The sequence below is a fragment of the Globicephala melas genome, chromosome 20 (assembly GCF_963455315.2).
Source record: "Globicephala melas chromosome 20, mGloMel1.2, whole genome shotgun sequence".
Taxonomy (NCBI): domain Eukaryota; kingdom Metazoa; phylum Chordata; class Mammalia; order Artiodactyla; family Delphinidae; genus Globicephala; species Globicephala melas.
Window position 1 is genome coordinate 7608009 of NC_083333.1, and position 13435 is coordinate 7621443.

The 13435-nt window shown below is 39.6% G+C and overlaps 1 protein-coding gene across 6 annotated transcripts in view; it reads right to left on the minus strand.

Moving 5' to 3' along the window:
* SMYD4 (SET and MYND domain containing 4) overlaps positions 1-13435 on the minus strand; it is a 40052-nt gene that overhangs the window by 12631 nt on the left and 13986 nt on the right. For 5 of the 6 annotated variants that reach the window (XM_070044415.1, XM_030861838.3, XM_060290037.2 and 2 more), the window contains 3 exons: positions 10557-10701; positions 6623-6712; positions 4006-5170 (listed from right to left, as the gene is read on the minus strand). In XM_070044415.1, the coding sequence (XP_069900516.1) occupies positions 4006-5170; positions 6623-6712; positions 10557-10701 (1400 nt within the window). Of the gene's footprint in view, positions 1-4005; positions 5171-5622; positions 5739-6622; positions 6713-10556; positions 10702-13435 lie in introns of all 6 variants that reach the window. The other variant, XM_060290039.1, reaches the window with a different exon arrangement.

Below are 13435 nucleotides of genomic sequence, written 5' to 3' on the forward strand. Positions count from 1 at the left end.
AAGGAACTAATTAAATTAAAAAAGAAATACATGGCAGTGGGAAAAAATTTAAAAACTGAAAATTATAGAGAAAATAACAGTCATTTATAATCCTCTCAGTCACCTGTAAGACTTTGGTGCATTTTCTTACAGTCTTCTTTCTAGCCTTATTTATGGACTTTTAACATAATTGGCAACATGGTGCACATGGTGATTTGTAAGTTATTTCTTTTTTTTTTTTTTTTTTTTTTGCGGTACGTGGGCCTCTCACTGTTGTGGCCTCTCCGTTGCAGAGGCTCAGCGGCCACGGCTCACGGGGCCTAGCCACTATGCGGCATGTGGGATCTTCCCGGACCGGGGCTCGAACCGTGTCCCTGCATCGGCAGCGGACTCTCAACCACTGCGCCACCAGGGAAGCCCTGGCTTGTTTTTATGGAACTATTTTGAAAACTTTTTCAATTTCTTCTACAATTACTAGATTTTTAAAGTATTTCCTCCCTCTGGAAAAGCTTAGGCAATTTATATTTTTCCACAAAGTTGTTTATTTACTATTTTCAAATTCAATAATCTAAAATTGTATTAAATATTTGCTATAAATTTTAGAATAAATTTATATTATTGGCTATATCCTCTTCATCGTTTCTAATTTTGTGCGTTTTCCCCTAGATTTCTTAATTAGATTTGCCAAATCTTTGCCTCTATCAGGAGTCTGTAACCTGTAGCCTGTGTGCCAAATCCTGCCTGGTGCCTCTTTTTGTACATATGTGGTCTAAGAATGGTTTTGACTTTTTTTTTTTGGCCACACCATGAGCTTGTGGAATCTTAGTTCCCCAGTCAGGGACTGAACCTGGCCCTCGGCAGTGAGAGCGTGGAGTCCTAACCACTGGACCACCAGGGAATTCCTGTTTTTATGTGTTTTAAGTGGTTGACAAAAGGTGAAAGGAATAATTCTCGTGACATGAAAAATTTTAGGAAATTCAACTTTCAGTGTCAATAATAAACTTTTATTGGAGTCCAGCCAGGCGCATTCATCTGTATACTTTCTACAGTTGCTTTCATGCTACAAGGGCAGTTGAGTAGTTGCAAAAGAGACCATACGGCCTGCAAAGCCCCAAATATTTACTATGTGGCGCTTTACAGAAAAAGTTGGCCAAACCCTGGTCTATAGGACACAAGCTTTGGTGGATATATCTCTGAACCCCCTATTTTATTATGTTATCTTGGTTTCCAGATCCTTATTGTTAATATATTTGATCAAAGTCAGAGTGGTATATTAAAGTTTCTTATAACTATGGAGTTTTTGCCAGTTTCTCCTTGTATACTCAGTCATTTTTGTTTTATAGACACAATCTCTATGTTCCCGAGAGCTAAGGTTGATGATACATTGCAGAAGAGTCTCCTTTACAAAAATAAAATGCCTTCTTTGTTTTACTATATATCGCACCTTGAGCCCTACTGTTTCATATTAATATTAATACCCTGATTTACTTGTGATTCCTGACATGTCTTGCCACTTTGTGTTAAGTGTCACTTTTGTAAACAGAATATACTTGGATTTTAATCTTTTTGACCCATTCTGAAAGATTAATTTAAGAGTTTAGTCCATTTTTATTTACTATTATACACTCATTTTTATCATCTCCCTATCTTTTGCTCTGTGAACTATTTTTTTTAATGTTTTTTGTTTTTTCCCTAGGATGAAGGGAAAGGTTTACAACCAATTTAAAATTTACTAGAATAAAGTTACCACCATGTGAATAACTGTTTTTAATTTTAAAAATATAGAACAGTTCAAAGAAAAATGTAGCAATCACCCATATTTCCACTATCAGAATTCATCACTGTTAAATAAGATTTTGGTATTTTTACTTCTAGTGTTATTTTTTTCTATGTGTGTATATATATATATATATATATTTAAAACATCATATAAATAAGAATAAATCATGCATAAAATATTAGAACCTCATAGATGAAGACAGAGTCTCCAATCCTCTTTCCGTCACTCCAGGTCTCCAGTATTATGCTACGTATCTATTTTTCTAGTCCTTTTTAGCCACAGAAAGTACACGTATTTCTGGCTATACACAGTCTTCCTACCAAACTTCACTCTTAACAACTTGTGAAAAATTTTACTCAACACCTGTTAGGCAAATAAAAAATGGACTGTAATGAAATCTCATGCACGGGGAGCAACAAATTTTAGGCTAAGATTCTCTGACTGTAAGAGGGAGGCCAATGAAGGAAGGTGGACGGAAAACACTTTCGTTTGTCCCTATCGCTCTGCCATCCTGCCTCAGGGATTCAGCCTGAGTGAGTGGCCACTGCTACTGTTTACCCAGAAAATAGTTTCCATAGTTTTTAGAGCTACTGACATTTACATCTTTTTTGTATGTTCTACTAAGTATTTTAGAGGCAAGACACAACAGAATCGAGAGTTGGCAGCTTCCTGCCGTATTATCTGGAAGCTCCATATACTATCTTTTATATTCAGAGAAACAAAAAATGAAAACAGTAGTTTTTAAAATGCCAGTGAATGTACCCTAGGGGAAACGTAATTCTGGAAAAACACTCAACGGATACATATTTTAGAAGGTAGCAATGGCTCAAAGCAGCAAAAGCAGAGAAGAAAACGGAGACTAGCTTGCAGTGTGATTCTGTTGTATCACGGGATGAGGCCAGTGCTATTTCTGGATGTTCCACGCACTTCAGGATGCGGAATTGAGTCCTGCCCCAGAATACCTCTAGTGAAATACTATACACTATATAACTTGGCAGCTGAATTAAAATTAAAGATAAAAATATATAAACAAAAGGTTGACAGAATTCTAGATTACCTAATATGACACGATCAGAAGAGTTAAGCATGTATATAGTTCAGTGAAGCCACATTTAATATTAATCTGCCTATAAATCCTAGGTGTAGATATGACCTAATTCCTCCCCTCCACAGGGTTAATTAGGAAATTGAGAAAAGTATAATGAGCTGATTGAATCGAAACACATTATCTGCTAAAATGGAGATCACACAATAGAAATACTGGAAACACCATTTCTTTTCTAATAATAGTACCCATTGTCAGTACAGTCGTATTAGAGATGGCACTCATGATGCTGGGTACGTGCAACCTCCCCATCTACCTTAACAGCCTCTACTATAGGGTCTGGTTCAGGAAAGCAGGGCTAGGCTGGTCTGTGTCTAGAGGTGGCCCCCACATTTTTGGCCCCCTGACCAGAAGCCAGCCGAAACACAGGCTGGCCAACAGCTTACGGCAGCATTGTATGAAAAGCTGTGATGGGCCAGATTCCTCTCTCGGAAATTTAAAACAGAAGAATGGGAGAAAACCTGGCAATTGAAAACAGAAGAGAGTAGCTGAGTCAAAGGAGTGAGTTAAGATTCTGATACCTTAACTACAGACCCTGCTCCTTCTGCAGTCTTGTTTATCCGTTGTTTCAGCTTTCCTCCACAATCAGAAATTAATAGTGTACTAGGTTTCTTTTTTAAACAGTGTAGTTTTTTTTTTAAGATTTTTTTTTGATGTGGACCATTTTTTTTTTAAGTCTTTATTGAATTTGTTACAATATTGCTTCTGTTTTATGTTTTGGTTCCTTGGTCATGAAGCCCGTGGGGTCTTAGCTCCCCGACCAGGGATTGAACTTGCACCCCCTGCATTGGAAGGCAAAGTCTCAACCGCTGGACTGCCAGGGAAGTCCCCTCCCCCACCTTTTTTTTTTTGGTAATAGGGTTTTAAAGTATTTTTACAAACAAACACATCAGCTTCACAACTCTGTAAAGTTAGGTGCGATTAAACTATCCATTTTACAAATGAGAAAGCTGAGGCAGAGTAGGATCAAAATAATTTGAGGTCACATAGCTTCGCAATGGCATAATCGTAAGACAGTTGTTTTTTCCCTTAGGCCACTGATTTGTTTGAATGCTACTGTTCTCTTTACAGTCCTTTCTCCGCAAACATTAGCTACATCAAGAAGAATATTGTAAGGCAGAAAAAAGAGTTTCCCTCTTACCTGTTTGCTGTATGGTTGTTATTGCCTGAGCATTACACTGTAGCTGTAACATGTGTCTCAGCATGGCCACTCCCCAAATATTCAACTCTGGATACAACCCAGGAGCCGCTGCTGCTTTCAGCTTAGATGATCTCAGGCCTGTTGTGAAGGCCTGCAGACTGGCTGCTTCGAGCTGCCTGCACAGTGCAGAAACACTCAGAGCACAGAGGAATTTGTGTACAGGGCTATGGTTTCCGGTATGGGGTAAAAGGCTGAAGACAGCATTATAATTATTTTCATACTTCCCGTTAATATCACACCCAGGAATCGGGGTCTCAACTGTTTTGCCCTTGTTTTTACTCTCCCCTCCCAGGTCACAGCTGAGTGTTTGCGCCAGATTCTTGCTTTCAGGTAAACAGGTATCCCTGTTGGTAATCTCACCACAAAGCTTATTTATGACTTTGCCAGCTTCCTCAAATCTAGCTAAAAGAGTCGACCTCAGGGCGATGTGGCAAAAAGCACCCAGCGTGAGAAGCAGCCCCCCTAGAGAGCACTCTATACTATGGTAGCGGCCCCAGGCCTGCTGCAGACACTCCTGGCTGCAGTACTTGGCGTAGCTGCACCCGTCGCAGGGGACTGGGGCCAAAGTGTGCTTCAAACATCGGTGACAGTAGAGGTCCCCGTTGGTAGCTCTGGTATCCCACTTGCTCTCGAGGCCACCATGCCATGGTGGCATTTCTCCTGGGTTAAGGACACTCACAAAAGCAGCCTCTTTCACCAGAAGCTCTCCTGGGAGAATATCTTTTGTGGCAACCAGACAGCGGCCTTTTAAAGGGTCTGTACATAAGCTGACAGATGATGATGTGCTGGAAATCTGTTCATTCTCTTCCCTTAGGTCCATATCCTCCAAGGCTTTGGTTAGAGCTGCTGGGGAGGTTTCTGTGAGATTCTCCTTTTCCTGTACCTTTACCTTCAGACGACAGAGGGTTCTCTGCAGAACCTGAAATTGGGAAGCTGCTAGGGTTGGTTTGGCAGCAAAGTTACTTTCAAGATCACTGATGGTCTGGCTTGCCTCGTGTGGTCTCCCCAGGGTCACCAGACACTCCGCCTTACGCAACAGCAACTTGGGTTGCAATCTTTCTGGATATCCATGCGTCTGTGCTCTGACGATGTCTTTAAGGCATGTCTGCAAACAGAAAGAAAATCCCAAAATGACCCTTGGTCCCTACTCTTAAATGTCCACTTGAAAGTCTTAACAAAAATCTACAAGTTAAGGATTATTAAAAATGGAACAACTACAATCATGTGCTTATTTCTTTAAATCATATTCTACTGTGATCTTTTTTTTGCGGTACGCGGGCCTCTCACTGTTGTGGCCTCTCCCGTTGCGGAGCAACAGGCTCCGGACATGCAGGCCCAGCGGCCATGGCTCACGGGCCCAGCCGCTCCGCGGCATGTGGGATCTTCCCGGACCGGGGCACGAACCCATGTCCCCTGCATCGGCAGGCGGACTCTCAACCACTGCGCCACCAGGGAAGCCCTACTGTGATCTTTTAATTGAATGATTAGAAACAGATGCTGAAGATATTATGTTTAACTGTCATTAAATATTTCTGATTCTAAGGAAAAAAGTCTTACAGATAGAAGAAGCATAGTATGATGATTAAGAGGGCATCCCAGTACAGACTCTGCCTCTTGCTAGCTGTGTGACCTTGTGCAAATGAATTAATTTCTCAGTGTCTTAGTTTTCTCATCTGAAAAACAGGGATAATAATACCTCACAGGATAGAAATAAAAATGAAAATAAGGTAATATATCTAAAGTGTTAAAAAGATGCCTGGAACACAGTATGTGCTCAATACATGGGAATCATTATTGTAAGAAGTAACAATATAGGGAAGTTATAAAGGGCTAAATGTTTCACAAGGTCTTCCCACTGCTGTCTATAGTAGCCCAGGCCTTTCTTGCTTAGGGCCTGGACTTAGATTCTTGCTCTTCTCTCTTAGTCCAAAGGGCTTAAGTGTGAACTTGCGGTGACTCAAATAGTTCTTAACTCTAGGGTATACTTTAAATTTTTGTAGAATTCCAAAATGGATGTGCCCAAGTGGCATTTTAGAGTTTGTCCTTAGACCTCAATTTGGGGATAAGGAGGAAGCCACTCATCTGAAGTCCCCCCACTCAACAGGCATTTCAGTGCAACTTTTACTTTCCCACTCAAAATTTATATTGAGGGTGAGACTTATTATTGCAGGGATATTCTTGAACATGCTCATCTACTTATTAAAAAAAAAACACCCTGAACAAGTAAATAGTTTGCACACACTTGGAACCTGAAGTATTATTAGCAACGTATCTCATAGCTGATCTTGACACTGAGCATTGCTGACCCACTGGATAGAGTCCACGGCCCTGGGGAATGTGCATGTCTCTTTTTTACCAACCCACACTACCCCATGTAATCACCTGAGACAGGTGAAGTGAATCCGGAGAAAGAACAAGTTCGGGAAGTATCAATTTGCTTCCAATTCAACCAGTTCCAATTTTAGCTTTCTAATGTAGAAGCAGGGATGAAAGTCTAATCTTCCAAGGAACCCCCCTGCAGATCCTCTCCAATCACACCAGGCATCCTGATACTCACCTCATACTGACCCAGGTGGAAGAGGGCTGCAGAGCGATTGGCGTAACACAGTGAAATGTCCTCAGAGTTGGGCCTTGAATGCGATACTCCCTGCAGAACAATGAACCGGTTAAAGGTATACATGGAAACTAGCACCTTTAGAGATGTTTTTTTTTTTTTTTCCAGATAATAGGGGCTCTGCTACTAAAGACTGTATGAAATTGGGTAAGTTACTGGATCTCTTTGTGCTTCACCTGCTTCATTTTTAACTACCTTAGAGCAGAGGTGTGAAGATCAAGTGAGGAAATAAATAGGTAAAGCACTTTGAAGACAGCAGCTTCAGACACGGCTTCAGCCACAAACAGTACTAAAGGTAACTGAAAACTGAGGAGCATAATCCGGCACATAACGAAGTGTGAGTGGAACAAACAGAAATTCACAAATGAAGAAACACGAATGATACGTGGGAAACAATTCATATACAGAGAGTCAAATACATGAAAATGAAAGCAGAAAAGGGCTACTTTTTTCTACCACCAAATTGGCAAGGATTAATAATAATCATAAAGGTGGGACTTCCCTGGTGGCGCAGTGGTTAAGAATCCGCGTGCCAATGCAGGTGACACAGGTTCGAGCCCTGGTCCGGGAAGATCCCACATGCTGCGGAGTAACTAAACCCGTGCGCCACAACTACTGAGCCTGCGCTCTAGAGCCCACGAGCCACAACTACTGAAGCCCGCGTGCCTAGAGCACGTGCTCTGGAACAAGAGAAGCCACCGCAATGAGAAGCCTGTGCACCCACAGAACAGTAGCCCCCGCTTGCTGCAGCTAGAGAAAGCCCGGGTGTAGCAATGAAGACCCAAACACAGCCCAAAAGAATTTTAAGAAGTAAAAATAAAGGTGGCATCTCCAATCACTGGAGAAAAGATAGGGATTATTCAATAAAAGTATTGGGACAAGTAGCCACTGAGGAAAAATAAAGTTGGGTCTCGATATATGATAATAAAACTTTCATTAGGATAAATAACAAATGGATCAAAATCTTAATATAAAAATTGAAACTATAAGAGCACCAGAAGAAACTATATAATCTAAAGTGATGTTGGAGTCAGAAATACCTTTCTAATTATGACACAAAACCCAGAAGTCATAAAAGGTTAATGAATTTGACCACATAAAAATAAAAAATTTATTGGTAGCAAAAAACCAATAAAAGCAATATCAAAAGACAAATGCTGAACTGGAAAAAATATCTGCAACTCCTATTACAGGCAAAGGGCTCATTTCTTTACTTTATGAACAGTTCCTACAGATCAATACGATGGCAACCAATAATTCAGTAGGAAAATAAGCAAATGATATGAACAATTCTAATGGGAAATATAAATGGCTCTTAAACAAATGAAAAGATGCTCAACCTCATTCATAATCAGCAAAATGCAAATTAAAACTCTACTGAGATGCCATTTTTTACTTATGAGATTCGCAAAGAAGTAAAACTGATAGCATACTGAGTTGGCATAGGAGTGGGATAATGGTCATTCTCATACACTGCTAGTGGGAGTGTAAATTGGTCTCACAATTACGGAGGCAATTGAGCAATATATATCTCTTAATACATATATCTATATCTCCATTGACCCAGCAATTCCTCTTCTAGGGATTTATCCTACAGATATAATCCTTCATCCTATAGATATGTGCAAAATAACATACATGCAAAGTTTCTCATCACAGAATTGTCTGAAGTAACAAAAGACAGGAAAAAAGGTAAACAGTGATCTAAAGGACTCTAATTAAATAAATTACTATTATATCCATATAACAGAATGTAAGTGGAAAAAGCACAGTGCTGAACTGTGTGTACAGAATGTTATTTATATAAAAAGAGTATGTGTGTGCAGGAGTGGGAGATTATTTGTTTTTATGTATATACGCTGGAGCACCTCTGGAAAGATAGCTTTAACAGTGCTAGCTTCTGGGGATGGGAAACGAGTGGCTGGGGGACAGAGGAAGCAGACTGCACTCTATACTCTTGCATCTTAAAAATTCTAACTATGTAAACACATTTCCTATTCCAAAATAAAAAGATAATGTTAATAATACCAAATAACCAATATTGCTTAGGATATAGAGAAATGAACATTCCCATACTCTGCTAGAAGGGATGTAACTAGTTTTTTCCTGGAGAATGATTCAGCAACAAGGGGCAAAGGCCTTAAAAAAAAAAAAACAACATTCAGTTGACCAAGCAATTGCCCTTCTAGGAATTTATCCTTAGGAAATAGTCAGGTGTGTACAAATATTTACATAGAAAGATGCTCCTTGCAGCTTTGTGATACCAAACACTCTGCCAACACTAGGTGTTAAATCAAGTATAGTCCTCTGTAATGGAACACTACGCCAGCTGTAAAAAATCATGTTTTAGTGGAAAATTTAATAACATGAGAAAACGATCACAATAAATTGTTGAGGGGAAAAAAAGCAGGTTACAAAAAAAAAACAGTAAGTACAGTATTATCACCACTTTGTACAAGAAAAACATATTTTCAGAGGAAAAAGTGGCTGGCTGGATATAAGCAAAAATGTTAACAGTGCTTATCACTGGTTATGGGATTTTTTCTTACTTTTTATGCTTCTCTATATTTTCCAAGTAAGCATATATTACATTTACAATCATTCAAAAACAACAAATATTATTTTTAAAAAAGAAAGAAAATAGCAGCTCTATGGAAAACTGCAAAGTACCACAATCAACAAAATACTAGTTTCATGAAATAGGAAGGTTCCATTTTTTTGTCTGATTTCACTTTTTAGTTTATTTTCCTTGAACAGCTTCCCCTGTGCTCACATTTCTGACACACATGCATACAGCTGAAGAAAGATTAGCTCTGAAAAAGAACTACTATTAAGCCATTTATCAGTGATCATTACATCTAATGGATTTTAGTTCTTCAGCAATCACTAATGCTCACGTTATGCAGCATTACAAAGCAGGGCTTTTATCAATTTTAGACGATGCTGTTGTAGGTCTGATGGTTTTTGGAAAACTAATTCCAAATTTTAAGCATAGGCCTGTTAAAGATGCAGAGTAGGGGGTACACTCTTCAAATTCACACTCATTCTTTCAAGATACAGGGTTCACAGACCTGGTTTAAGAGGTTGATATATTCTTGCTTTAAACCCATATTTATCTCTAAAAAATTATGGAAGGAAATCTCTCAGGGATCTTATTCCAGTTTCTACTCTGGAAGCAGGACAAGAGCAACAGATTGTTAAAAGCCACTATTCCTCCTTGAAATCTAGTTCACTGATGGTTAGTGTAGTAATTTTAAATATTTGTTGACAGCCTTCAAAATGCAGTTCAACTGGGCTGTGGCAATTGAGCTTATTTTCCTTCCTAACTTTACCTAAGTCATACTGGCTATAAGCTAACATGGCGGCCAACCAAAAATCCAGCTGTTCTCTAAATTGGGACTATCACACCAACAGCCTCATCGGTTATTCAGACAAAAAAGGCACACAATTCAGTAAGAGCTGACAGACATGGAGGAGGCAGGCCAAGGCATCCAACAAGACTTGCTACACTGTGTCTGAAGGAATATGAGAATCGAAGTTTCTTGATGGAATTCAGGACGTATAATACAAACTATTCTTTGTTTCAGAATATGACCAAAAACTGAGTTGTGCCAGTTTTCTTTTTCAAATCCAATCCAAAATTAATAGGCAAAGCTACTAGCGGCTACACAATTCACAATTCAGCAGTAACGGTTCTATCTTTTGAAGAAATATGCATTGGTAAATTGCTGAGACAGCCCCTCCTGCTGAGCTGTGCCGGGGTCGGGAATTGCTGAGACAGCCCCTCCTGCTGAGCTCTGCCGGGGGTCGGGAATTGCTGAGACAGCCCCTCCTGCTGAGCTGTGCCGGGGGTCGGGGGGTGGCCCGGTCATCTTACCTTAGAGTATAGCACTGTGGCTCCCATATAATCCTTCTTCTGAAATTTTTTGTTTCCTTCTTCTCTGTAGAAAAGGGGAGCGTTGGGGTCCTTTCCAACAAGGTAACCTCTAGAAAGCCTTTTTAAAAACATCTCATCCTCCGGTCTTCATGAAGAAAGAACAACCACAACAACAAAAAACACAAATTTGTTATTTCTAGGAAAACTCCTAACCATTGCACTTGAAACAGGAGTGAATGCCTACAAAATACTGGGACAAAAGAGGTTGGATGTGTTATGTAATGTGACTGGGGGGAAAAATCTTTGGTCTCAGAGACATAGGGACTGGAATTTCTATTAGGACAGAATATAAGTTTTTTATTCAGTTACTGGCCAATAAACCATTCCTTGGATAATGCATTATATAGAAGCTTGGGTGTGGAGAAGGGCATAATACACAAGTCTTTGCACCAAGGTATACTTGCCACCTAAACTTTGTTGAAAATACCTGAGTGAATGGATGACAGAGGAGAGGGAGGGAGAGAAGGGGGAGGGAGAGACAATGGGGGGGGGAGGGAAGGCAGAGGGAAGGAGGAGGGGGAGGGAAGGAGGAGGAGGAAGAGGAGGAGAAGGAAGAAGAGGAAGAGACAGGATGAATCATAAAGTAAATGTAGTGAAATGTTAACATTTGGGGAATCTGAAAGAAGGGCATTGCACAACAATTCTTTATCCTATTTTTGCAAGTAAATCTGAAGTTATTTCAACCTGCAAAGTTTTTAAAAACAACTATATGAATTCTCTAATGTATAAATACACAAACATACAACTTTATTCCAATAAAAAGAAATGGTATAGAATAACCTAGACTATACTCTTTGACTATACAATGCAATGAAGCAAAATATGAATAACATGGGAACTAAAAATTCTCTTAAGCAACTCCTGGGTCAAAGGGGAAATCAAAGACAAAACTGCAGAATGTTTAGAAAAGTGTTTTTCAAATTTTTGTTTACAAAGACCCACAAGAAGAAATACCTTTCATGGGCTTCCCTGGTGGCGCAGTGGTTAAGAATCCGCCTGCCAATGCAGGGGACACGGGTTCGAGCCCTGGTCTGGGAAGATCCCACAGGCCGCAGAGCAACTAAGCCCATGCGCCACAACTACTGAAGCCCACGCACCTAGAGCCCGTGCTCGGCAACAAGAGAAGCCACCGCGATGAGAAACCGGCGCGCCACAACGAAGAGTAGCCCCCGCTCGCGGCAAACAGAGAAAGCCCGCGCACAGCAACAAAGATCCAACGCAGCCAAAATTAAAAAATTAAAAACAAAAAACCCAAAAAGGCAGTAATGGAACGACAACAACGACAACAAAAAAGAAATACCTTTCACATTGTGATTCAGTAAGCTGCATCTGTGTATGGTATATATGTGGAAATTTCACAAAACACTATTGATCCGTAAGTTAATATCAAATATTTTATTAATATTTAAACACAATACAGAAAAAAATATCAAAATAAATAACACAAAAAGAAAAATAAGGAAAGATTTTATTTAATTCAGAAGGTGTGCTTGCCTGTTCAAAATTTATTCCAGTCCAGAAACTATGAGGACAATACCCCACGAATATCTGGTACAACACAGATCCTATTCTTTGTTCTGTTTGTTTTTATGTTGTTTTAAATCAGGTTAAACCTGAAAACCCTATTCAAACAAAGAAGCTGTGGTGAACAGTAATAATAGCGAAATTCTTCTTGCCTAACAATGGATATTCTTTAATCTTAATCCAAAATGATGACAAACTCAATGTGTTTGTAATTGCTCTTCAGTGTAATTAAGAACTAAGCTGCAATAATTCATTCTTCTAGGACCAGGTTTAACTCAGTAATTAAAGTTTTGAAAAGCTTTCTTTTTTTAGTATTTCAAATTTTCTTCTGGAATGTTATGATAAAAAATTTGTGGAAGTGAGATGGAACAATTTTCTAATTAATTTTTTTATTGTGCTAAAATATTTAAAAACTTGTCATTTTAACTAAAGTATATAGTTCAGTGGCATTAAGTACATTCACAATATTGTGCGATTGTCACCGCTATCCATTTCCAGAACTTTTTCACCAGCCCAAACTAGAACTCTGCACTCATTAAATGATAACTCTCTATTCCTCCCTCTCCCCAGCCCCTGATAACCTCTATTTCACTTTCTGTTTCTATGAATTTGTCTACTCTAGGTACTTCACGTAAGTGGAATGGTAAAGTATTCATCCTTTTATGTCTGGCTTCTTTCACTTAACATAATGTTTCCTAGGTTCATTCCTTTTTATAGCTGAGTAATATTCCATTATATGTATATATCACAGTTTATCCATTCATCTGTTAATGGACATTTGGGCTATTTTCACTCTTGGCTATTATGAACACTGCTCTGAACATTGGTGTGCAAATAAATCTGTTCACGTCCCGTTTTCAATTCTTTTGGGTATAAACCCAGAAGTAGGATTGCTGGATTATATAGTAATTCTTTTTTTTTTCTAAGTTGGTGCCTTACTTGTCTTTTTAAAAAATTAATTAATTAATTAATTAAATTTCTGGCAGCATTGGGTCTTCGTTGCTGCATGCGGGCTTTCTCTGGTTGCAGCAAGCAGGGGCTACTCTTCATTCTGGTGCGTGGGCTTCTCATTGCGGTGGCTTCTCTTGTTGTAGAGCATGGGCTTTAGGCTTTCAGGCTTCAGTAGTTGCTGCACGCAGGCTCAGTAGTTGTGGCCCACGGGCTCTAGAGCTCAGGCTCAGTAGTTGTGGCACACAGGCTTAGTTGCTCCGCGGCATGTGGGATCTTCCTGGACCAGGGCTCGAACCTCTGTCCCCTGCGTTGACAGACGGATTCTCAACCACTGCGCCACAGGG